The sequence below is a fragment of the Crocuta crocuta genome, unplaced genomic scaffold (assembly GCF_008692635.1).
Source record: "Crocuta crocuta isolate KB4526 unplaced genomic scaffold, BGI_CrCroc_1.0 scaffold425, whole genome shotgun sequence".
NCBI lineage: Eukaryota > Metazoa > Chordata > Mammalia > Carnivora > Hyaenidae > Crocuta > Crocuta crocuta.
Window position 1 is genome coordinate 1,140,228 of NW_027531909.1, and position 25,495 is coordinate 1,165,722.

The 25,495-nt window shown below is 40.1% G+C and overlaps 1 protein-coding gene across 3 annotated transcripts in view; it reads left to right on the forward strand.

Annotated features, from left to right (window-relative positions):
• Positions 1 to 25,495, forward strand: part of FOCAD (focadhesin) — a 377,756-nt gene that overhangs the window by 277,806 nt on the left and 74,455 nt on the right. For all 3 annotated transcript variants that reach the window (XM_077774673.1, XM_077774670.1, XM_077774671.1), the window contains exons 21-24: positions 302 to 423; positions 15,484 to 15,576; positions 22,198 to 22,286; positions 24,952 to 24,996. In XM_077774673.1, coding sequence (XP_077630799.1) covers positions 302 to 423; positions 15,484 to 15,576; positions 22,198 to 22,286; positions 24,952 to 24,996 — 349 coding nt within the window. The remainder of the gene's footprint in view (positions 1 to 301; positions 424 to 15,483; positions 15,577 to 22,197; positions 22,287 to 24,951; positions 24,997 to 25,495) is intronic.

Genomic DNA, 25,495 nt, shown 5'->3' on the forward strand with positions numbered 1-25,495 from the left:
TCTTAAAAACTTAAACTTTGTGAACTGTTACTTGTAGAGATTAAAATAAGGCGCAAATTGTAAAACTGTTCACTTATTTATAAATGAATAAGCCTTGTAAATAACTGGGAGTGTGAATATTGTATTGAATATTGTAATGGCTAACTTCTTACATCTCTTCTGTTTTTTCTTTCCTTTGACACCAGTAGTCAAAAATCATCCTTTGCTTAGAAAATTCTTTTAATTTCTAAATATCTCTATCCAGATTGATTGAATATGGATTTTACCATAAGAAATGTTATTATGAGGGTTTTTTTTTCAGGTGCTATGTTATTTTGTTATGATATTTCAACATACCAAAGTAAAGATGGCAAACCATTGAGTCGACTGATGGCCAGTAGAGGGCGAAGTTTCAAGCAGACCTCACTTGCTCTAGTGCATGAGGTAGGTGGGTTCTTGCTTGTGTATGTTTCGGGGTTTCCCCCATCCATTTATGCTCATGAAATCTAATGTGCATTTAGAAATATTTTTTCTCTTTATCATAATTAATGAAAGTTGCTTTTAAAGGCAACCAAAATAGTTGACCCAATGGACTACTAAAATATTTGGATGTGTTTCTGAAAGAAACTGGCGTGCTTCTCCCATTGCCCAGCCTTGTGATTAGGGAGTGGGATGTATGAATTTGGTTTGTTTCATCATTGTTTAACTTCTATTGTTCAGAATAAATACTAGTTTATTATTTAAAGAAATAGTCTTGCCTATTTCTTAGTTTGAATCCTTTGCAAGTATGTAGGGCACCAGTGTGAATCTGGGGACCGAACAGTAAGTAAAAGTGTTTAAGGGGGGAGAAAACCCTTTGGTTTTAGTGTTTATTCTATTTTTCTTTTAGGCTACCCTTTTTATTTTTTAATTTAATGAAATTTAATTTTAAAGTGTATTTATTTCGAGAGAGAGGGAAAGAGCACAAGTCACAGAGGGGCAGAGAGGAAGAGAGAATCCCAAGCAGGCTTCACACTGTCAGCACGGAGCCTGATGTGTGGCTCAATCTCACAAACCATGAGATCATGGCCTGAGCCAAAATCAAAAGTTGAATGTTTAACAGACTGAGCCAACCAGTCGCCTCTATGCTACCCTTCTAAGAGAAAGTTATGTGATGCCATGAGATGATTTAGGTAAAGTCTGATCATTGCAGATCATAACCACACCAGAGAGAAAAGGGAGGCTGGAGAGCACGTGGGAAATGTGTACTTCAGTGTTGTCTTTAAACATTTTATGACAGTTACTCATTCCAGTGCATGTAAACTAAAATATATAAGTGAATAATAAAATGTCATAGCAAAGAGGTTTATTTTATATACTTTAGACATGATAGGTTTCATACCAGTTATAAATGAAGATAAAAATTGTAAAGTTTGTAATAGTTTGATGTAAAATTAATTAGAGCCCCTACTGGATGTCTGTACTAAATCTCATTTTGGTGCATAATTTATATATCTTGGCATCACAAAATTTCATCGGATTATATTCTGCATCCTACCAGTTGCCACCAGTTAGCATACCCAGTGTTTAGAGACCTATATTTATCCTATGCTACCTGTGTTCTTTCATATATTCAGTTAGAGTTGAAATTATGTAAATACTTGGTTCAGAGCCTTTTTTGTCTAATTCGGTGTCTTCACTTAACTGAGGAAAGAATAAAGATCCAGGAAGAAAAGAGGTTTAATTTCATGAAAGAGAGAACATAGGTGATTTCTAGATTTGTTTTTCCTAACATCTTATTACTTGCTATGAAGAAGGGAGAGTTTTGTGCCTTTTTGTGTTTTTAAGCTGTGCACCTGGGAGACTGAAGGATACCCAAAGTGTTAAGTGCCAATGGAAAGCTGATTTTAAAAGTCATCATCAGAAAAGAAACAAGAAAAATTGTTAATACAGGGAATAGCAGAAAGCAATCTAGTAAATTCAGCAAATGGCATCAGAATTCATGAGGCGTGGCTTGGATATGAACAGAGAAAACATGTGGGTTAAAATATTTGTTGCTTGTGTTGTAGAATGCCTAGAAAATTCCAAAGAGATGATAAAATAATTTATTTTATTTTATTTTATTTATTTTCATGTCTATTTTGAAAGAGAGAGAAAGAGAAAGAGGGAGGGAAGAAGCAGGGGAGAGGCAGAGAGAGAGAGAGAGAGAGAGGGAGAGATAATCGGCAGTAAGATCTGTGCTGTCAGCATAGAGCCCAGTGTGGGACTCAAATTTACTAGCTGTGAGATCATGACCTAAGCCAAAATCCAGAGTTGGATGCTTAACTAACTGAGTCACCCAGGAGCCCCGAGAAAATCATTATTTTACGAGTCAGTTGGAAGATCCATTGGGTAGAATTTTGTCAAATCTGCGGTAGGATTTTAGTTTGGATTCATCTTACTGTAATTCATTAAAAAAAAAAAAGGCAGAGATACAGAATGAATCATACAGTTTCTCAAACTAGGCAACAACAAATAGTAAGGGTTTTAAGACCTGGTTAATCAGAATAATAATTGTAATAATAGCAGCTAATAACCAGCTCAGGCATTTAAAAATTGCCATATATATACATATACATATATATGTATATTCACACACACATGGCAATTTATATAAATATAAACTCTTTTTTTTTAATGTTTATTCATTTTTGAGAGAGCAACAGAGTGTGAGCAGGGGAGGGGCAGAGAAAGAGGGAGACACGTAACTGGAAGCAGGTTCCAGGCTCTGCAGGGTCAGCACAGAGCTTGACGAGGGGCTCGAACTCACAAACGGTGAAATCATGACCTGAGCTGAAGTCAGACACTTAATTGACTGAGCCACCCAGGCGCCCCTCTACATCAATTTCTTTAATCTCTACATTAACACCTCGAGGTTGGTACAGCTAATGTGCTCGACATCAGAGAACTAGTCAGTTAAGGAGCCTGAAACTCATGCCAGCAGTGTGACTCAGGGTGGTCTGTGAACTACCCTACCTAGTCCCAGGTTAAGCAGAGAACATTTAAAAAATACCTTTGGGTCTTCCCAAGATGACTCTAGAATTTGCTTTGTTGCAGTCCTTTTGGTATTATTACAGCTGAAGTTTCTTCAGACTTTCCTTGGGTTTCTCATCACTGCTTCTGACTCTTTATTTTTTTTAAAAAAAAAGCCTGTCGTGAGAGTTTCAGTTGGTTTATTCAGCCGTTGATGGACCCTTGGGTTGTTTCCAGCTTGGGGCAATTATGACTGAAGCTGTTACAGGCAGTTCTCATATAGGTGTACGTGTGGACATCTGTTTTCATTTCTTTTTGAGTAAATAAAGACGTAGGCTGGGGATTGCTAAGCCATCTGGTAAGTGAATATAAGAAACTAGCAAACTTTTCCTGGTGCCTGTCCCATTTTGAGTCCACACCAGCCCTGGAAGGGAGCTCCAGGTGCCCTGCCTCTTTGCCCACGCTCAGTATGACCAGTTTCTTAAAATTTAGCCATTCTCATACACGGATAGTGGTTTTTCTTTTGTGGTTTTGTGTTTCCTTAATGACTGTTGATGTTGAGCATGTTTTCATGTATTTTTTTGCCATTCATGTCTTCCATGAAGTATTGTGTTGTTTTACCTATTTTTTTAAAACCAGGTTTAGGGGCACCTGGGTGGCTTAGTCGGTTAAGCGTCCGACTTTCGCTTAGGTCATGATCTCGCGGTTCGTGGGTTCGAGCCCCGCGTCGGGCTCTGTGCTGACTGCCAGCTCAGAGCCTGGAGCCTGTTTCAGTCTGTGACTCCCTCTCTCTCTGACCCTCCCCTGCTCACGCTGTCTCTCTCTTTCTCTCCTAGAAATAAATAAAACATTAAAAAAAATTAAAAAGAAACAGGTTTAAATGAGAGTTCCTTATATAGTCTGGTATAAATTCTTTCTTAGAAATGTGTTCTGCAAAAAAAAAAAATTTTTTGTACTGCATCTGTAAACTTGTCTTTTTACTTCCTTGGCAGTGTCTTTTGAAAGCCAAATTGTTAGCTTTAAAGATTTCCAGTTTATCAAGTTTTTCTATTTATGGGTCTTGCTTTCTCTCCAACCCAAAGCCGCAAAGATTTTCTGTTTTTTCAGCATAGCAAAAAGAAATTTTGTACCTATTAGCAGCCACTGTCCATTTTCCTCTCTCCCTAGCCTCCACCAGCCACTAGGACTCTTTCTGTCTCAATAGATCTGCCTGTTTTGAACATTTCATGTAAATGGAATCATACAATAGGTCTTTTTTGTCAGACTTTTTTCACTTAGTACTGTGTTTTCAAAGTTTATGTTTACTGTCACATGTATCAGTACTTTATTCCTTTTTATGGCCTAATAATATTCCGTTTAGGAATATACCATACATACTTTATCCATTAATCACTTGAGGATATCCTGTGTTTACTTAAAGAAATCTTACAGTTTATGGCTTACATTTTAGCCTACGATCTGTGTGACTTAACTTTTCATAAGGTAGGAGTTATATTTGTTGAATATACCATCCTTTCTTCACCAAGGCACCTTTGTGGAAAATCATTTGTCCATACATGTGGGTCTATTTCTGCACTCAATTTTGTTCCATTGATCTATGTGTGTATGCTTTAAATCAAAACCACACAGCTTAATTACTGTTGCTTTGTAAGAAGACTTGAAATCAAACAATATGAGTCCTCCAATTTTGTTGTTTTAAAATTTGACTGTCTTAGGCCTTTTGCCTTCCCTTGTAAATTTTAAATCAGCTTCGAGAAACCACAAAAAAAGCCAGCTGTAATTTTGGTTAGAAAGGTATTGAATCTGTAGATCAGTTTGGGAGAGAATTGACACCTTGCTAATAGTGAATCTTTTAACTCATGTACAGGGTATATCTTTCAATTATTTTAGGTCAGTCTTTTATTACAAATCTTGTGCATATTTGGTTATATTTAGTGAGTATTGTACGTCCCTAAGTATTTTGATGCTAGTGCCTCAAATTAAAGTGTTTTTTTATTGGTCTTAATTTGCAACTGCTCGCTGCTAGTATATGAACATATAATGGATACTTTTCTGTGACTTTACTAAACCCTCTTATATCTTCTTGTTGCATTTTTGTAGCTTCTTTTTGTTTTTCACTGTAACATTGTCTGTGAGTAGAGATGGTCTTATTATTTTTTTCTTTCTGATCAGTGTGTCTTTCATTTCTTTTTCTTGTCTGTTTCACTGTCTAGGGCCTCCAGCAGTGTTGAACTGGAGTTGTAAAAGTGTACATTATCTCATACACAGTTTTGTGGGGATACATTGGGTGTCTTAATATTAAATATGATACTATATTTAGCTTATTTTTGTATAAATATTTTGTAGGCACCCTTTATCAGATCGACAGTTTCCTTTTAATCCTGTCGCTGAGAGTTTTTGTCACAACTGATGTTGAATTTTGTCATGTGGTTTGTTTCTGGATCTGTTCAGAGGATTGTATACTTTTTGAATTTGTTGATAAGATGAATTATTTTGATTTGTCTAAGTGAACCAAATCTTCGTTCCTAGGGAAAACTCCATGTAATCATAATGTATTATCCTATTTATATATTGCTGAATTTGATTTACTAATTGTATTTTGTTAAGGATTTTTGTATCTGTGCTCATGAAGGATGTTATTATGTGGTTTCCTTGTATTATCTCTGCCTGATTTGTGGCTGTGTAATGCTGCCCCAAGAAATATTTTTTCCTTAAATATTTGATAGAATTTTCCAGTGAAACCATCTGGATTTGGAGTTTTCTTTAGGACTGTGTCTAACTCTGAAATCAATTTACTTCATACATGAGGCTCTTCACTCAGTCTCTCCATTGATTCCCACTAATCCTGAAAGGGGTCTGTGGCTGGCTCAGCATACATGACATTTGGTGTCTGTCCTCCTTTGTAAGGTGTAAAGTTTATAAAATCAGGGAGTTTGTCCATGAGAGACTCTTGAATGCTGAGAACAAACTGAGGGCTGATAGGGGTTGGGGAGAGGGAAAGGGGGAGATTGGCATGGAGGAGGGCAGTTGTTGGGATGAGCACTGGGTGTTATATGGAAACCAACTTGACAATAAACTATTTAAGAAAAACAAATCAGGGAGTTTGTTTCGGTCACGTGTAGTTCCAGTGTGCCTGGCATTCCTGGCACATTGTAGACGTGTGTTGACTTAATGGTTCCAATCCTTTTGAAATATGAATGTGCCTTAGACTTCATATGTACATGTAGCATGGTAGTTTCCTTTTTCCAGAGTGTTGTTATTAAATTGATGGTGAAGCTAACATTTATCGAGGTCTTACTAAGAAATGACATTATTATGGGACACCTGGGCGGCTCATTTGGTTAAGTGTCCGACTTCGGCTCAGTTTGTGATCTCACAGTTTGTGAGTTCGAGCCCCACGTCGGGCTCTGTGCTGACAGTTCAGAACCAGAGCCTGCTTCAGATTCTGTGTCTCCCTCTCTCTGCCCCTCACCTGCTTGCTTGAGCTCATTCGCTCTCAAAAATAAATAAAACATTAAAAAAAAAAGAAATGACATTATTATCATTTGAATAGTTCTTATGTACTGCTTTATGTCATTATTCACTTATATGAATAGATAGAGGTAGCCTTTTTGCTTCCTACCAGAGATTACGTATACTTAAAGGATATGCTATGGCCTTCTTGATGCCTGCACCTGTAGGTGGGTGGGTGTGTATGAATAGGTAAAGGGACTTTGTTTTGAATGTCCTACATGTCCCACATGTCCCAAATGCTCTGCTCTTCATGTTCTGACATGACATTTTGCTTTTTGCAATTGTCAGTATTTCTCAAAAACTACGTTTATTAAACCAAGAACTTTCCTTTTGTGGAAAGAAGAGGAAAATTAACTACTTATTTAATCTATGATGCATTCTTTTGCAGATGATTGTATTGTCTTTTTGAAAACTTAAAATTCTTTTAATTGACTTTTCTTAAAGTGAAACTCTCCCATGATACTTTTGGAAGACTCGCAAATCTAAGTATGATTTCAGTTTGACCTGATATCCCAGGAAGAGTTCTGTGTCATCATTGTCCTGTTTAGATTTGTCTATAGCTGAAGTGGCCGTCTCGCTCCACTTCTTTGCACAGGGGACAACCAGGGGTTATTCATTCCAGACCTAGTAGGGCTTCTCCAAGTTCAAGTGACTGCCCTTCCTCTGCTCTGATGTAAACTACACTTTCTCATCCTGAGACGAACTTGATTCCTCTTGATGAGGAAGCTGAAGGTGAATGACAGTTTCCTTCCCTGAAATTTGCCACCTGCCTTGTCATCCTTTGGCAATTCTAACGCTGACATGACACTCTCACCTAAATTGGATGATAGTGATTTGTCCCTGGATGAGCATGACAGTCTCGCTTCATTATTTCCTCCATCTTTGGGCGCGTGCAAATTTTCCCCATCTCACCGCTGCCACCTAACCGTATTTCTGCCTCTGCATTAGGTCATGAGCACTGTTTTTCTACTTTTCTTTTTAAATGAGCTCTTTTTTCATTTTATTTCTGAGAAACCTCATCTGGATTTATTGGTAGCACTACTCTGAATGAAATCAGTCTTTCTCTCCCTTTTTCTTTCTCCCTTTCTCTCCCCTTCTTCCCTCCCTCCCTCTCTCCCTCCCTCCCTCCCTCCCTCCCTCCTTCCTTCCTTCCTTCCTTTCTTTCTTTCTTTCTTTCTTTCTTTCTTTCTTTCTTTCTTTCTTTCTTTCTTTCTTTCTTTCTCATTGATCATCATTTGATTTCTTTTGCCCTGTAAATTAACTTCTGCCTTCTATGGATTTTTCCCCCTAGATGCCCAGAAATATGTGGGCTATAACCCATCATTTGAGCTACAAGTAATACATTTGCCTCTTTCTTTCAGTTCCTTCTTACTTAAAAACCTATTTCTTATGAAGAACATGGAGTAGCAGTAGCATTCATGCAATATGAAACAATTAGATAGAAATTCTGAATAATTGGGAGAAGTGGTATCTGTGCTTATTACACATTCCCCTTAGAAAACACTGTGAAAAGTATGGTTTGCTGTATTTTAGAGACTCTGTAATTACCGTGTGATGTGAGTTGTTATGGTAACTGGGTTTCCCCCCCTCCTATTAAATAACAGAGTAAGTAAATGGTTGCTTGAGATGTGATTGAATTGTCAGCTTTCAAGCCAATGTTATACTGATGGGGGGGAGGGGGCGAGAGAGAGAGAGAGAGAGACTGTGGAAGAGAGAGGGGATGAGGGAGGGAAGGAGGGGAGAGAGACTGTTAAATGTCCAGAAAGCACCCACAAAGAGAGTGTCATTTTACTTTAAAAATGTGTCCTCCACAAGCCCTCCCTTCTTGTCCTTCAGTCACTGTTTGTCAGGAGACAGGAACAACAAAATTATTTTTGTGCAAACAAGATTACTATTGACAGAAAATTGAAGGCTCTTATATCTCCTATATAAACAATGGGACATTGAGTGGCTCTTGGGGTCTCGAACACTAAGCACAAATGGTTTTTCTTCTGGGAATGTGGGAGGAATGTGGGCATGTCACAGACTCAGTGTAGTGGCTCCGTGTTTGTGTGTCTTTTTAGCAACTGAAGTTAAATACTTTTATTCTTTTGATAATAATATGTACATCTGGGGAACATGGAAATGACTTACTTTGTGGAAGTAAGGTTTTAAAATCAATAGCAAGCACTTAGTTTATCTGTAAGTTTGTACATGCTACCCTACCTTATTTCATTCTATTTTGACCATCTAACAACCTCACCAACATCTGTCTTACTCAATCTATAGTATTTAATGAAAGTCTGTTAAAATGGATGTTTTCTTGCGGCGCCTGGGTGGATCAATCCATTAAGCATCTAACTCTTGGTTTTGGCTCAGGTCATGATCTCACGGTTCGTGAGTTCGAGTCCCACATCACGCTTTGCACTGACCAGGCTTCAGCCTGCTTGGGATTCTCTGTTTACCTCTCTCTCTGCCCCTCTCCTGCTCACTCACTCTCTCAAAATAAACACTTTAAGAAAATATATGCTTTCTTACAAACACATAATCATATTTGTTAAGAGCACCCAAGAGGCAAAATATACTATTAAATTTCTGGGCAAAGTATTCTGAACAGTAAGTTCATAGGTGGCCATGTAGTCGCTTCAGGTAAAACATGTTATCAGTAAGGAGACAAGATCCACTTTTTTAATTTCCTCTCTCAACATTCCCATACATTTGTGAATTGTTTCTAAGCAAGATATTTTCTGTTGCGCTAGTATTTCAGGTATAACTAATTAGATCCTATATGATACAAATAAAGTTTAGTTCGGAAATTTCAAAATATAAAACATACAATACCCACTTTGAAATTGTGCTTGGTCACTGACTGTTTTTAGCTGGAATTTCCTGGCCAGAACATTTTGGACATGCTTTTATAAAATTTCAAATAACCGTGTCCTCAACAACTTGTGTTTTGAGTTTAGCTGTGTCTACTAAAAAAAAAGTTTTCTGACACTGTTGTTTCCAGTGTGATTGAAAGTTGAACTTCATAATTTTCTGTGATTACTCGTTTCTGATCATATCGTTTTCATATGACAGAATTTTGCCTTAAAGCAGATACTGTACATTAAATCTGATTAAACTCAGCAGGTACTTAGCTGAACACAAAACACTCTTATGGGTCCACACGAGGGATTCCGAGAGGAATTGGACATGGATACAATCCCTTAGGATTGTATGAGATTAAGGTGTATATACCAATAATCTAAGATCAGATCGGTTGGATGTTAGAGGAGAGGTTGGTAGCATCCTGGAAGCCTAGAGATGGAAGAAATTATTTCAGGGAGCAGAGATGAGCGGAAGACAGGGCGTTCCATGCCATGTAAGTAGTCTTATAGAGTATAGGACTGACTTGGGAATTGGTTTATGATCCAATTCAGCCAGGATGCAGGTTAAATGAAAGAGAGGAGCAGGAAATCATCTGGGGAAATTGGCTGGGGATCTTGGCCAACAGAGTTCTTACATGAGAACAAATTATTTCTTAAAATAAATGGTGGGCTTTTGATTCTAAAAGGCTTTGAACCTAGTACAAAAGAATTGGGACTTTATTCTTTAATGAACCATCAAAGGTTTTTGAAAAGAAGTTCTGAGTTAATGTAAGAGTAGCAGCACCGTTTAGGATGTATTAGAAGGAGGAAAGATTTTCAGCTGTTAGGAGATCAGTGAGGGGCCTCAGAACGCTAGTGAGGAATTAGAAAGCCAGTGAAGCAGGAGGTATGGAAAAATATTTTATTTTTTAAATTTACATCCAAGTTAGTTAGCATACAGTGCAACAGTGATTTCAGGAGTAGATTCCTTAATGCCCCTTACCCATTTAGCCCATCCCCCCTCCTACAACCCCTCCAGTAACCTTCTGTTTGTTCTCTGTATTTAAGAGTCTCTTATGTTTTGTCCCCCCTCCCTGTTTTTATATTATTTTTGTTTCCTTTCCCTTATGTTCACCTGTTCTGTGTCTTCATATTAGTCTCTGACTAATTCCACTTAGCATAATACCCTCTAGTTCCATACATGTAGCTGTAAATGTCAAGATTTCATTCCTTTTGATGGCCGAGTAATACTCTATTGTGTGTATGTAGATGTACACACACACCATATCTTCTTTATCCATTCATCCACCAATGGGCTCTTTCCAAGGTATGGAAAAATAGAACAAACATTTTAGTGGTGGAGTTGACTGTTGAGTTGAGGGTAAGAAAGCCCAGAGTAAATCAGAAGTTTGGAACCTGGCTGACTGGGATATTGGTGTGTGATATTGATAGAAACATGAACAGTAAGAGGAAGAGTGGATTTTCAGTGCTAATGGCAAGTGTACAGAGTAATAGATGGGGGAGGGGGAGGAAAGGCTTTGAGAGCTACTACAGTCTGAGAGTAGTGACTTTTAAACTATGTATTTTTAATTTTTTATGTGTGTTGAGGTATAATATACATACAGTAGACTTCTCGTCTCTTAGTACATAGTTCTATGAAGTTTTACAAGCGCACCCGTTCACATAACCAGTACCATAGTCAAAATACGAGCAGCTCTGTCACCCTAAAAATTCCCCCATGCTCCTTTCCTCCCCACCTTCTCCCAACAACCGCTGATGTATTTTATGTCCTTCTAGTTAAAACTGTGTTTTCAAGAGTCTCTGGGACCTTTACCAATAGGATCTGATGAGCAGAAGGGCCAAACACCAAGTCCCCAGCATTCGTCCTCACTTCATTGTGACAAGTTTTACTTATTTTCTGTTATATGTATTGGCATTTTACGTACTGGCATTTTACTCGGGGTGAGTAGGGAAGCTGTTATCCTGCTGTGTTGCTGACACACCTCTGAGCCACGGTTCTCTCATACCTGCATCATTCCAGTAGCCTGTGAGGAGGTGTTCCCACTCTGACCTTTGCCCCCTACAGTCTATTCTCAACATAGCAGTCACCATGATCCTTCCACACTGTTGATTAGATCATGCCATTCTTCTCAAAACCTTGTAATGGCTCCCCCTTTCCTAAGAAGAAAGACAAGTCCTGGCATGTGACCTAGAAGCCACTTCCCTGCATTCTCTGAGTGCCCTGTTAATTTTCCAACCTTCTCACGCACGCGCGCTCTGTCTCTGCTAGTTGGTCGGTTACACTGGCCTTCTGTGTGTTCTTCAAACAGGTTAGCCATGTGCTTGCTTGAGGACCTTCACCTTACCTTGTGTGTTTGTGTGTTTTTAATGGAGGTAAAATCCACATAACATAAAACTAACCCTCTTAAAGCTTAACACCTACAATTCAGTGGTATTTGGTATATTTATAATGTGCAAACCATCGCCTCTAGCTAGTTCCAGAACATTTTCATCCCCCTCCATTGAGACCCTTTGTGCATCAAACAATCACTTCCAATTTCTCCCTCCCTTCTTTCCTTCCTCTCTCTCTTCCGCTCCCCTGACAACCACTAATTTGTTTTCTGTATATATGGATTACCTATACTGGACATATCCTATAAGTAGAAACATATAGTATGTGACCTTTGTATCTGGCTTCTTTCTCTTTCACGTAAATGTTTTCACAGTTCATCTACATCCTAGCATGCATCTATACACCATTCGTTTTTATGGATGAATAATATTCCATTGCAGATATATTTCATTCATTCATTGAACATGTGGGTTATTTCCACCTTTTGGCTAATAGTGAAAGTGCTATTATGCACATTTGTGTATAGTGTATGTTTGAATATATGATTTCGATCCTTTTGGGTATATATGTGGGATTGGAACTGCTAGGTCATACAGTAATTCCGTGTTTTACTTTTTTGAGGAATGACCTGTTTTTCCATAGTAACCAAACTTTTATATTCCCACCAGAACTTACCTGGGTTTTTCTTTTCTTTCTTTTTTTTTTTTTTTTAAGAGAGAAAGAGCATGTAACCTGGGGAGGGGGCAGAGAAAGAGAGAGAGAGACAGAGAATCCTAAGCAGGGTCCATGCTCAGCACGGAGTCTGACATGGGGCTCAATCCCATGACCCTGGGATCATGACTTAAGCCAAAATTGAGTCAGATGCTCAGCCCACTGAGCAGGTGCCCCCTTATCTGGGTTTTTATGTCTTCATTGCATGCAGGTCTTCATTCAGGCTTCACCTTCTCAGTGAGGTCTACCCTGACAACCCTATTAATATTTAGTCCTGTGAAGTGTTCCCATCCCTGCCCTCACCCCAGCATCCTCCCTCGTACCCTACTTGTGTCTGTTTCTCTAACGTCTCTTTTTAGGCACAAGTGTAACGTTTCATTATACTCACTACCTCCTCCCCTAGGAACTCTTACTCTTCCCCAGATCATAGAACCTGCTCATATCAGCAGTCCGTCAGACACCTGTCATTGCACGGGTGTATGTAGTTAAAGCAAAAGTAAATTTCACATCCATTAAAACTCGGCACACAGTGGCTGAGAGCCCTCTGCTCTACCATCCACTAAATAATGAGGTTGCACGTTCATGATTTGCAATTATCTTGTCGACTGGATTTCCTTCAAGGGCGTCTCAAAGTATAGCAAATTATGCATACTTTTCATACTTTAAAAATGCTAATTGTATTTTTCAGCCAACAACATTGACCTATCTGGGTGGCTAGATATTGAATTAGAGTAGCATCCTCAAATGTGTTTTTGCTAAAAATGGTCAGGAAGTCTCTTTTGCGTCTAACACAACTGGTGTGTACGAGCATGACTGACTTTAGGCTGTTTCCCTATGTTTCCCTTGAGTAAGGGAGAGAGCAAGAGAGTGCATTTTTAAGGAGATTTCTTCACAGCTGACTCCACAGAACACTAGACTAGGTATAATCTCGTAAAACCTGAGGAGTTCGGGCAGGGGTGTGGGCTCAAGCTTTCTGCCGCGTCCCCGCGCCCACCTTCAGATGTGGTCGGAGCGGCTACAGGAGGATTGGCTTTCACCTTCAGTTTGCAGCCTCCTTTTAAACAGGTTTCCGGGCATGAATGCTTTTGTTCTTAGAAGCTCAACGTTTGATTTGCTCATTTTCCTTTACACTTTTTTCCATACTACTTTCTTTTTATAACTCAGGTTCAAGAAGCAATCATGACCTTTGTCCTTCCAAAGCACCCCGTGCTCTTTTTGCCAAATCGCTGAGACCGTGGATATTCACAGTGGTGCAGTGATGTCTGTGGATTATTTGGCAGGAAAATACAGAACTATTTTGAGGCTCTGCAATAAGAGAGGAGTTCTCTCTGTTAAATCCAGGTCTCAAAATAGGACTTGATAGTTTCATATATTTTATGAAACGGAAATGGGATTGATAGGAAAATTCCCCCCATTTTGGAAACGAGAGCAGGGTCAAGGACTGATTCATGGCTTTCCAACTGGAAACATGGCCTAGGTTGTAGTCTCCTTCCTGGATGACAAGAGAGGGAGCAAGAATCAGTGGGCCTGTCCCTTCAATGATTTTTGTTGACATATTGACAAGGCTCCCTGCCCTACTCGATACAGTGAGTACTTAATCAGAAAAAGAAGAAACCCGTCTGTATCATTTTTTAAAAGTTCATTTCCTGGTGTGAATATCTTCTTCATACTGTCTGAATATTGAATTTTTTTTAAACAGTGGTGGAATGAGAAGTGGTAGCAGACAGAATTAATTTTCTTTGTTCTCGTTCTCATGGGGTCCTCATAAGTTTGCCTTATAACATAATTGTGCTAATTTTTGACTCTCCCACCAGAAAGATCTCTGAGATATAGATCGATTGATAATCCTCCTAGCCTGGGGGCGCCTGGGTGGCTCAGTCATTTAAGCCTCAGACCTCAGCCCAGGTCATGATCTCGCAGTCTGTGAGTTCAAGCCCCTCATCGGGCTCCGTGCTGACAGCTCAGAGCTTGGAGCCTGCTTCGGATTCTGTGTCTCTCTCTCTCTGCCCCTTCCCCGCTCATGCCCTGTCTCTCAAAAATGAATAAACATTAAAAAATAAAATAAAAAAGAAGATAATCCTCATAGCCTTTCATAGTATCTTGCATACAGTAGGCCCACACTAAGACTGGAATTACAGAAAATATCAGAGGCCCTGGGGACCAGCTATATTCAGAGAGTCTCTTCTATCACAAAGCCCTTGAGAAAATGAATTCCTCTACTACAGCAGAATCTCCTCCACACACTCCCAGTTATCAAGATTCCGGGGTAATTCTATAGACATTTGCCTTTGTGGTGGTTTGTTGTCGCCTTTGGTCTGTAGGACACACACTAACGTTTCAGGTGCTTGGGTTTGGATGAGATGAGCTACAGGAAATGTGAAACGCGATGCACCGTGACCGTTTTTCTTGAGCGATCTTCCTTTAACAGAAGTAGACCTGGGGAAGATCTGTTGCAAGATAGCCTTATACTAATAGGTAGGAACAGAAATGACTATGAAAACCAGATGTTTTGTCTGGGCCTCTCTTCAGAAGCAGGGTGTTGGCACATACCCTTTTTCTCTTGTTTACCCGCCGTGATGAAAAGGGCGCCGGTCTAGTGGTGTACACGATTGCCCTGGGCATTTGTCCACTTGCATCTCTTACGATCACGGTTTCTACACGTGATGTCTCTGTTGGCCATTTAAGTTTATTACTTCTGAAACTGTCCTATTGGAAATCCAGGATGTGAGCAATATTTATTTTCATTTAAAATTGCCAGGGAGATTCGTTAGACAATTCCTGCTTTCCTGACACTGCCAAGCAGCTTCACGGGATTTCCCCCTAACGTTCAGGGACGCATTTGTACTACACATGCGTCCTAACTTGTTATTGTAGAATTCTACTTGCTTTAATTTAGAAAATTCCAGGCGTGTTTTATTCTGTCTTTACAGGGCTCAGAACCATTCTCCTTTGAAAACAGCCAAAAGATCTTATTTGTGGTTCTGATCCTAAACTGATTTGATTTGCTTTTAGGATCTAAATCATTTAAATAAGGGGAAGAAAAAAAAATTTTATTCTGCCTTAATACCGCAGAGACTAACTTACCTGGTGGTGTTATTTTCCCCACAGGTTCACATCCAGCTTTCCGAGTGGCACCGTGCAATTTTTCTGCCACAAGCCTGGCTTGCATATATGAGTCGAGCTTACCATGCCATTTTACAGGTAAGGGGACCATAGGATCGTTTGCCATAGGGGAGTGTCTCCTTTGTCTCTCACATTTTACTGCCAACGTGTATTTGATAGGAAAGCACTTAGGAAAATGCAGTGCTTATTTTTGCTTCTAGAAGAATGTGAGTTACGTACATAACTGCACTTAAAGTTTTTTTTAATGTTTGTTTTGAGAGAGAGAGAGAGTGTGCGCATGAGCCAGCGGGGGAGAGAGGGAGAAAGAGAGAGAATCCAAGCAGACTCCACACGCACCATGGAGCTTGACATCGGGCTCAATCTCACAAACTGTGAGATCATTACCTGAGCCGAAATCAAGAGTCAGACACTTAACCAACTGAGCCACTCGGGCACCCCAACTGCACATCAGTTTTAAATATTGTTGTCTTTCATCTGTGACCTGTCCAGAGCTCCCTCTTGGGTGCTTCTCTTTATGAGATCTCCTAAATGTCCCAGATCCCACCCGTGGCTGTCCCATAGCACCTTGACGTAAGTATGTTGCAGACAGAGTTCATCATCTGCCCTTGTTCCTGGGCTTCCGCAGGCTGGACTTGTTTACAATTCCAGCCTTATCTTTTAACCCTTCCCCGAATTTTAAATTTCAGCCTTGCTAAACTTACTCTTTGTTTTCCAAACTCGGCACGTCTTCCCAAGCCTCTTGACTTTTACACACTGTTCCTTCTCTTACAGGAACTGCTGTTCCTTCGAAGCCCACCTAGTTTCTACTTATTCTTGACATCATTTTATCTAGGAAGGCATCTGGGAGCACCCCCTCCCCCCAAACTGGAGTATATGCCCCTCAACTGGGCTATCTTAGACCTCCTCTTTTTATTTTTTTTTATTTTTTTTTTTTANGAGACCTCCTCTTTTTAAAGATTTTTTTTTTTAATGTTTATTTTTGAGAGAGAAAGAGAGCATTGAGCAGGCGAGGGGCAGAGAGCAAGGGAGACAGAGGATTCGAAGTGGGCTCTGCGCTGACAGCTGAGAGCCTGATGCGGGGCTCCTGCTCATGGACCCCGGGATCATGACCCGAGCCAAAGTTGGATGCTTAACTGCCTGAGCCACCCAGGCACCCCAAGATTTTATTTTATTAATTATTGTCTACACCCAACATAGGGCTCTAACTCACAGCCCCGAGATCAGGAGTCACATGCCGTACCACACCTGAGCCAGCCCCTGCCGTGCTTTTCTCTTTGAAGCCCTTATCACCTTAGACACTTGTCTGGTGTCTGTCTTTGGCTGTCTCTGCTCCTTAAACCTCGGAGCTGTGTTTTCTTCCCTGGTGCCTCTCTAGAACCTGACATAGTGTCTAAAACATGAGAGGTGCTCACTAAGTAAACGAATTCTACTCAGTTTGACTTCATTTAATCTGATAATAGTGTAAGTCCTAGTTTGTGAATTTTTGAAATGAGAAACAAGTTTGGATCCGTTTGGGAATATATGAACAGTTAACACTGTAAGAAAATGACCAGCCAACCCTCTTCCCTAGCTTAAAATTTATTTTTAAGGATCATGGAAAAAAATCTGATGGTACTTAAGTAATTTATGGCCCAGGATAGGATTTCCATGGAGTCCCATGAAGGCGTGGTGTTATGTTTGAAGGTAACCACTGTCGTAAAAAAAGATGGAGGGCCAGCACCTGGCTGGTCCAGTCAGTTCAGCGTCTGACTTTGGCTCAGGTCATGATCTTGTGGCTCCTGAGTTCCAGCCCTGTGTCGGCCTCTGTGCTGATAGCTCAGAGCCTGGAGCCTGCTTCAGATTTTTTGTCTCCCTCTCCCTCTGCCCCTCCCCCACTCGCACTCTGTCTCTGTCTCTCTCAAAAATAAATGAACATTAAAAACAGTTTTTAAGAGGGCAAGGGGAGGAGTGGAGGGGGAGGGAGGAATAATTAACCATTTATTGAGTCTAGGATTTATAAAGCAGTCATACATCTTCAAGACTCTGATTCACCAGAACGGAGTAGGGGACCAGGAACCTGACCAAGCTGTCAGGTAATTTCAGCATAGCTACTCTGTCAGCACTCTGAGCAGCAGTGTTTTAGATGGCTCCCCAAACTACCCTGGAATCCACATTTTAAAGATGTTCTTTTTTTGTTTAATTTTTTTTAACATTTATTCATTTTTTAAAGTGAGAGAGACAGTGCATGAGTGGGGGAGGAACAGAGAGAGATGGAGACACAGAATCCGAAGCAGCTTCCAGGTTCCAAGCTGTCCGCCCAGAGCCCAACATGGGGCTTGAACTCACGGACTGTGAGATCATGACCTGAGCCTAAGTCAGACGTTTAACCAACTGAGCCACCCAGGCACCGCTAAAGATGTTCTTTTAGAACCACTGTTTCCTTTGGCTCAGCTTACATACCTTTTTGTCCTAGGTGGCATCTGGGCACTCAGTTCTGAGTGTGTGAGTGAAGGGATGTGTATTACTCATACACACCCTTAAACTAAGTACAGTTTTCTATTCAGGAAGAGTGGGATTGCAAGTCAGAGTATGCACTTTTTCCCACATCCCTTTTTCTCTCTGTGATTTGGCAGTGTTTACCTTCAGTAAACATTCATGATGCACCTCTGGCCAGGCCCTGTGCAGGGTGTGTGGGACAGGAAGGAGCACAAAGCATTCATTCCTCTCAGGGAGCTCCCTGGTCAGTGTGGGAGACCAACGTGTCCATCAGCAATTTTATTACAACATCTCTGATGCCTTAACAGAGGATGTGCAAAGTCCTACAGGCGCCTAGAGAAAGAAGGCAAGAGTAACTCCTCCTCCTGCAGAAAGAACTGAGAATTTTATTTAGCTCTTAGCATAAGGAAGGCTAAATCGAACAGGATTATGGTGTAACTCATGCAGATGACTTGCAGTTGATTTAAAAACAGAAAGAAACCTCCATATTTCTTTTATAATAAGAACTACCATTTATTGAGTGGCTAGTATGTGTCCAACACTCAAGATATGTTGTTTCAATGAGTTTTTTAAAAAAAAAAAAAAACCTTTGAAGTAGGTGTTTTTAGGCCCATGTATCACGGGATTATGGACGAGAAAGCAGGGTTAGCTAGGAAGCAAGGCATTGGTGCAAGCCCTGATAGTCAGAAACCACCGGCTTCCTGTGAAGGAACTGAACCTTACAGCGGGACTTGCCTGTGACCCCAGAGCCTCAGCCTTTTCCACTGCACAACATGCGCTTTCCCTGGCACTGTCATTAGTTGCAACAATAAATCATGCAAATCAGTGTAACATTTGAAAGGATAGGTCTATGCACGAAAAGCCAGCTGAGTATTTTTAGTAGTGCTCGTCCATTATTCTGCCCTTCTCCTGTGGTAGGTGATAGTGTGCCTCTCTGCTTATTTTATCACCTAAAATCCTTCTAGTTTGCATTTCTGTTTCAGTCCAGTTCCACTGAGAATAGGTGACCAAAGAAATGAAACTGAAAGTATAGACTTTAAGAAGATTTTCAGTATGATTTGAAGGTATAGGAAAGCTTTTTAGGGAATATGCACACTGATAGAGATTACGTGTTTGCATTTTTTAAAATGCAACAGAATTTATGGTATCTTAGAAGAATTAGAGCAACTGCCAGACTCCTTGTCTATATCAAGAATTTCTGTCCTGGAGGATACGTCTTCTATACAAGAGTTACAGTTACTCCCATCTGGTGCTAGACATATTTTGTAGCATTAAACCAGAGGATCATTTAGAGGAGACATGTTTCAGTCAGTTAAGCCTAAGAGATATGTTGAAAGATACACTTTATGTTATTTCCTGGGCGTTGATTATGATGTGGATAAGTTTGAGATCTGAACACTACAGGTGGCTTTTGCCTGGGCATCTGCTTTCAGCCTTATCTAATTTTAATCCAATTTTGGATTTTAAGCATATCAATATGGTTGATATGGAGAGGTATGTGGCTTTCTTCCCATTAAGTTGGGAAATGCAGAGAGCTACAAGTGGATTGACAATTCAGAATCTATTGTGGTAAGGAGGCCCCTACAGCCATCTTTACCTTGTTGCCCTCATGGGATGCTCAGTTAGTTAAGGTCTCCAGCCTTTGTATAACGGGCTCTCGTGAATATGACCTCAGACTAGAGAGAGGAATTATATAGCAGATTGACTACAGACTTTTGCTTCCTGAGTTGGTCAGCTTGCTATAAAATAATCTAAAATCAAAACCAGAATCAGGAATGGTGACCTCAGTAGATTTCTCTCTGACCGTTGGTAAAAGATGTTTGGTTTTGATGTGTAGGTTTGGAGCTAGGTGAAAATTACTCACTGTAATCAGCATTCTCTTGGTTATGTAGGCTGGAGATTTAAAATAAAAAAGTAAGAATAGATAAATAATCGGCATCTTTAGGCAATCCAGAAATCTTAATTCAGGTGATCATTTTACCGTCTTCTCTCCCAGTGACTCTTTTTGCCCCTTAAGGGGGCATGTGCTTCTGAATAAACAGTCTGACGTGGACTGGGTGGAAAGGGTGAGAAGGACCTTCCAGAAGAGGGGATTGAGAGAAGCAAGAGACTTTGGAAGAAGAAATAAGAAATGTATTTCGTTATAGTCTGTGGTGCACTGGGTTATGGCTATGGAGATATGAGAAAGGCAGGTCTTTTCAACTTGCTGTGCGGATACTACAATGCTCGGTTTTTGTTTGTTTGTTTCTAAGCAGATTTTAGCCTTTTTCTTTCCTACTGCTTATCTTTTTTGGAAAAGCACCGTGGCAAATAAATGTTCCTAGAGTAAAGAGGCCTAATTTAAGAAGCATAACTAGCAGAGACCGGCGATAAATACGATTTTCTATTTTGCCTGTCCCCCTGGGAGGCCACTGTCAATATTACAGTCTTGCCAGTGTGTGTGTGTTCACCTCTGATACCTTGCTGCAAGAGACAGAGACGGGAACGAAAGGGCCAGGATTCTATCTTTGAAAATCTGGAGAGGGAGACGGATAGGATTAAAGTGAATAGAGATGATGTGAATAGGAAGCCCATCAGATCTTGGGGTGTCTGAGCTGGTCAGCCCCAGGGCACTGTGTGCTGAAAACTGTACCAAGTCGAAGGACCCCTTAGATTGACAGACAATCCTCGCCTTCAGTGAGCTTACGCACTGGTGCTAACAGAGGTGATCTATAGTCATGAAAGATCATTTTATAAGACGATAAAGAGAAGTGGGAATTTTTCTGGTTGTTATTAACAACACACCTGGTAATGGTAGCTCTTCGAAAGAGACACGTTTGTACATTATTGAGCATGCTTTAATGCCATGAGGTAATTGTCAACCACGTTTTACAGATGCAGAAATTGAAGTTTAGAGAGGTGAAGTTACTTGCCCACATTTTTTTACAGCAAGCAGGTGGAGATGACCTTAGATCAAGGCATTCTGATTCCAGAGCCCATCTACTTCACCCGACAAGGCTGTATTGCTTCCCTCTCTAGGGTATATAGGGAGATACACTTTTCTTCCATGAAATATACCTTAGAACTCTGAAATCTGTCAGAAAAAGACAACCAATAGAAAAACTGGACACAATAGGAAATCTAAAAGTCAGTGAACATACTGAAAAGGTTTTCAGTCTCACTGGTAAACAGTGAAGTGAAAATTAAAACCACAATGAACAACAATTCAAAGCCTGATGATTCCAGTTGTTGGGGAGAATGTGGAGTAAGTAGAACTTTTATTTGCTGCTAGTGAGAATGTAAGCTGTACAGCCACTTCTGAAAAGGGGATGGTATCTATCACTCAGTAACACAATGCACAGTAAGTGCTCGTCCAATTTAGGGCTCATTAATAAACCAGTATTTTCAATACATTTAAATAATGTGACTACAGGGGAAAGAGACTAATCAAAATAATCCTGAATGTTAAAAAAAAAAAATAGAATAGTAACTATCTGAAGGTCTTGGTCTTAAAAGGGTAATAGTAGCTACATTTCTATTACTGGTAGAAGTTGAACATTGTATCAATATTTATAAAGTCAAGACATAAAAATGCAACATGCAGATATTTAAGAATAACCTTGGTTATTAATTACCTGAATCTTAAAAAAAATTTTTTTAACATTTTTATCTATTTTTGAGAGAGAGGGGGAGACACAGAATCCCAAGCAGGCTCCAGGCTCTGCACCATCATCACAGAGCCCAACGCAGGGCTCAAGCCCACCAATTACGAGATCATGACCTGAGTCGAAGTTGGACACTTACCCGACTAAGCCACCCATGCACCTCTATAGCTCACCTGAGTCTGAAGTGTCATAGATTACCCTCATTTTCTACCATTCTATTATTATACTGGTGTCCAGACCCCAGTCTTGGTATGGTGTCCATTCAGATTATCAGCTGCAGACTCAGATCATTATGAGAGAGGGGATTTTTTTTTAACAGGACCTATGGAATTCAAATCCACTTTTAATAGACCTTCCAAAATGAAGTGCTGTGCCCTGCATTTCCCAAACCCACAGCTTCTCCAGGATAAACTTCTTGGGTGAGTGTTGAAATGCCGGAGCACAGTAATCTAATTCTCTCCTCACACATCCTTGTTTATAATCTACCATTTTATTAGGAACGCTGAAGGCCAACTGAGAGAGGCTACATGTGTTCTCAGTGTTTTTACAAAGACATTTCAAGGTCATGTGTGACCTGCAGGGCAGAATGGGAGAACTGGACTTGCAGTTGAAACATGGGAAGGAAGGACCCGAGGAGGTGCAGAACAAAAAAGGCACAGCCTGGCTCTGGTAAGGGGATGGTGGTCTGCTGGGAATGAATGTCATCGCCTCCAGGAATGAACAATGAGGGAGGACGTGGCCACTTTCAAGGCCAGTGCGGAGGATGTTAACTTACCTACCCATCCTGGAGGGGAAGACACCTACAATCCGATAAGTGGATTTTCCACCCTCTCTCCAGATACACAAGTAGAGCTTTATTCATAAATCTTAATTATTTTTTAAATTGTTTTCTACAGCAGCGTGGAAATGGTTTGCTTTTCCCTTCACACCCCACCCCATAACTGATTATTTTATGTGCTTTCAAGTGGCAGATTCTGTTTCCCCGACTCAACCCATTGTCTTCCTAACTCACATTGAGTCAAGGAATACCCCTCCAGTCCCACGCTCCCCCTCCCCAAGACATCTTCATTATTAGGAGCACCTTTACCGTGTCAGGGCTTTAATTTCTTTGGCAGACATCCCCTCGTGAATTCCCACTATATTATCTAGAAATGTGTAAGTGCTAGCACATTAAAAGCAATTTAAATTGTTACATGGGTTGGGAAGAAAACCGTGTCAGATTAATGTGGCAGCAGCCGAAATCTAGGTAAACTGCCCAGAATCTAAATTGCTTTACCTTCAGCCACAGGTTTCTTTAATCTAAAAATCTATTCAAAGCTTGCTCAAGTTTAGATTTTTTTATTTACTGATAACTGGCATATGTAGGAAAGCAGGAGCTCGGTGTGCATGTGTGTATACTTAAGTCATTCTCTGCTAAGTAACATTTTTTAGTTTTATTTTAAAAATAGCAACACAGTTTAAAACATTAGGACATTGAATTTAAGATTAGAGGTTAAGACTTTGGATTTCACTTCCTCTTTGTGATGATCTTTTACATGGAGTTTGACTTTCATCTTCTAAAAAAGATAATTTTGTGGGGGTCATGTATTGACTATATTCTCCAAAGTATATAGAGATAGAAGGAAGAATGTGACAGAAAGATGAGCATCAAGAATAACTCCAAGATTTTGACCGTGAATAACTAAAAGTATGGACTTCCCCTTTACTGAAGTGAGGAAGACAATAGAAAAGCAGGTCCATGTAGGGGAAAAATCAGGTTTGGGACTTGCTAAGCCTCAGATGCCTAATTAAACCTCCACTTTGGAGATAATCAGGTAGGCTGTTGACGATATGAGTCTAGAGTTAGGGGGTGAGATCAGGGCTAGAAATAGACATTTGGGAATGATCAACATATCAGCTGCATTTAAAATCCTGATGCTGGATAAGATCACCTAAGGAATGAGTAACGGTAGAGAAAAGGTCAGAGGAAAGGGCGTCAGAGCACTTCAACATTTAGGGATGGATGAAGAGGGAACCAACAAGCACACGGAAAATTAGTGATCCGTGATGTAGGAAGAAAACCAAGAGAGAATGGAATGTTGAACGCCGAGGCAAGAAAATATTTCAGGGAAGGAGCAGCCAGTTGCATCAGAGGGTGCTGGGAGTCTGCAAAAGGTGGAGACTGAGAACTGGGAGAGACTTGGCCTCTTGAAAGTCATTGGAGGTCATAACAGGAGCTGTTTTGGTGGAGCTGTGAGGACAAAAGCCGGATTGTAGAAGGGTCTAGAGAGGGTGGAAGGAGATGAATGGCTTTAAATGAGTTCTGATATATGAGAAGGAGCGAAATGGGGCAATTGCTGGAGAACTTTTTCTTCAAAGATGGTAGATATACTTGGCTCTTAAGATTGAGTCATTCTCAGAGAGTGCTGAATAGCTAAGATTTTTAAATATTTCCAGTGACAGTAAGAGTGCTGACATAATTTATAGTTATTTTATAAATACTATAAAAATTTTGAGTTTATGAAACTCAAAGTATATAGGGAAAATATCTGTGATTGCTTCTTTAAAATGTAAATATGGCAGTCAATGATCGATCTTTCCTATATCTCAGGGCTTTTTTATTGGAAAATTTTTTTGTGAATATTTGAATATACGATCTTCAAGTCCACAAGTGCAATTACTTTCTTTCAACGCCAGAGTGATTTTATAACCAACATCTAAAATTTTATTTTATGTATGTACATAGCCACTATTCCATTATCTATAATTTGGAAACAGTAAGTTCCTGTTTTAGTGAGCTCTTCTGCATAAGAGTTTGGGCTGCTATAACTAAAATGCTGTCATCTGGATGGCTGACTTAAACGACAGAAACTTATTTCTCACATTTCTGGAGGGAGACCAAGAAATCAAGATCAAGGCACCAAGAGGTCTCATGCCAGCGAGCGCCGGCTGCCTTGTTTGCGGGTGGCTTCTTGCTCCTTGTGTCTTCACGTGTTGGGGGAGTAGAGAGAGAAAGCCTGTCTCTTCTTACAGGCACTAATCCCATTCATGAGGGGTCCACCCGCATGACCTCCCAAACACCTAAGAATATAATAGAAAGGACATTAGTATAGCCACCATTCAGTATAAGAGATGACACCATCACAGCACTGTGTGTCTACAGCCACCTCCTTCCCCACCTCCGATAAGTGACCTAAGGAATCGGCAGAGGAAACTCTTTGAAGTAAAATTCCACACATAACAGTTTTAAGACCTGGAGTCATTGCCCAGGGTTCTTACTAACTGATGGGTACGCAGAAAGATTGGGCTGTATTCTAACATGCACTCTTGCACCTATTTCTAATCTTTACTGCAGGGTCCGAGACATGTTGACTGACGAGATCACCAAGGCAGCTGTAAAGTAAGATGCATTTATTCTCTTACCAAAAGTTTTCTATAATCATTTTTTTTCCCCTGGCAGGTGCATACATTTGTCCCTTTAGAGTATGTCCTAACTTTAAGAACATTAAAGGACTCTTCAGTTATTTAAAAAAAAAAAAAATCAATTGTTATCCAAGTTAATTCTTAAGTTAATGTCTTTTTGTGAGAATACGGAGGAATCAATACAAACATGACTTCTAAATCAAGAGTCGCTGGGGTCATGCCCTTGCTGTAACACCTAACAAAATACCCCGTGCTTTGACTTAGATTTAAAGGATTCTCATTTAGTTTGGGGTGGGGAAGGGGGGTTCTTGTGGCTTGAAAGAGAAATCCTTGCTAATGTGAATTATGTGGGTTCTACAAATAGGTTATTAAATCTCAATTGTGAGCCAGGCAGTAAATCACAGTAGTACTTCCTTTCATTCCCTTTGTGTTATGGGGTCTAGGGTATCTAAAAATTGAATTTTTAAATGTTTTTA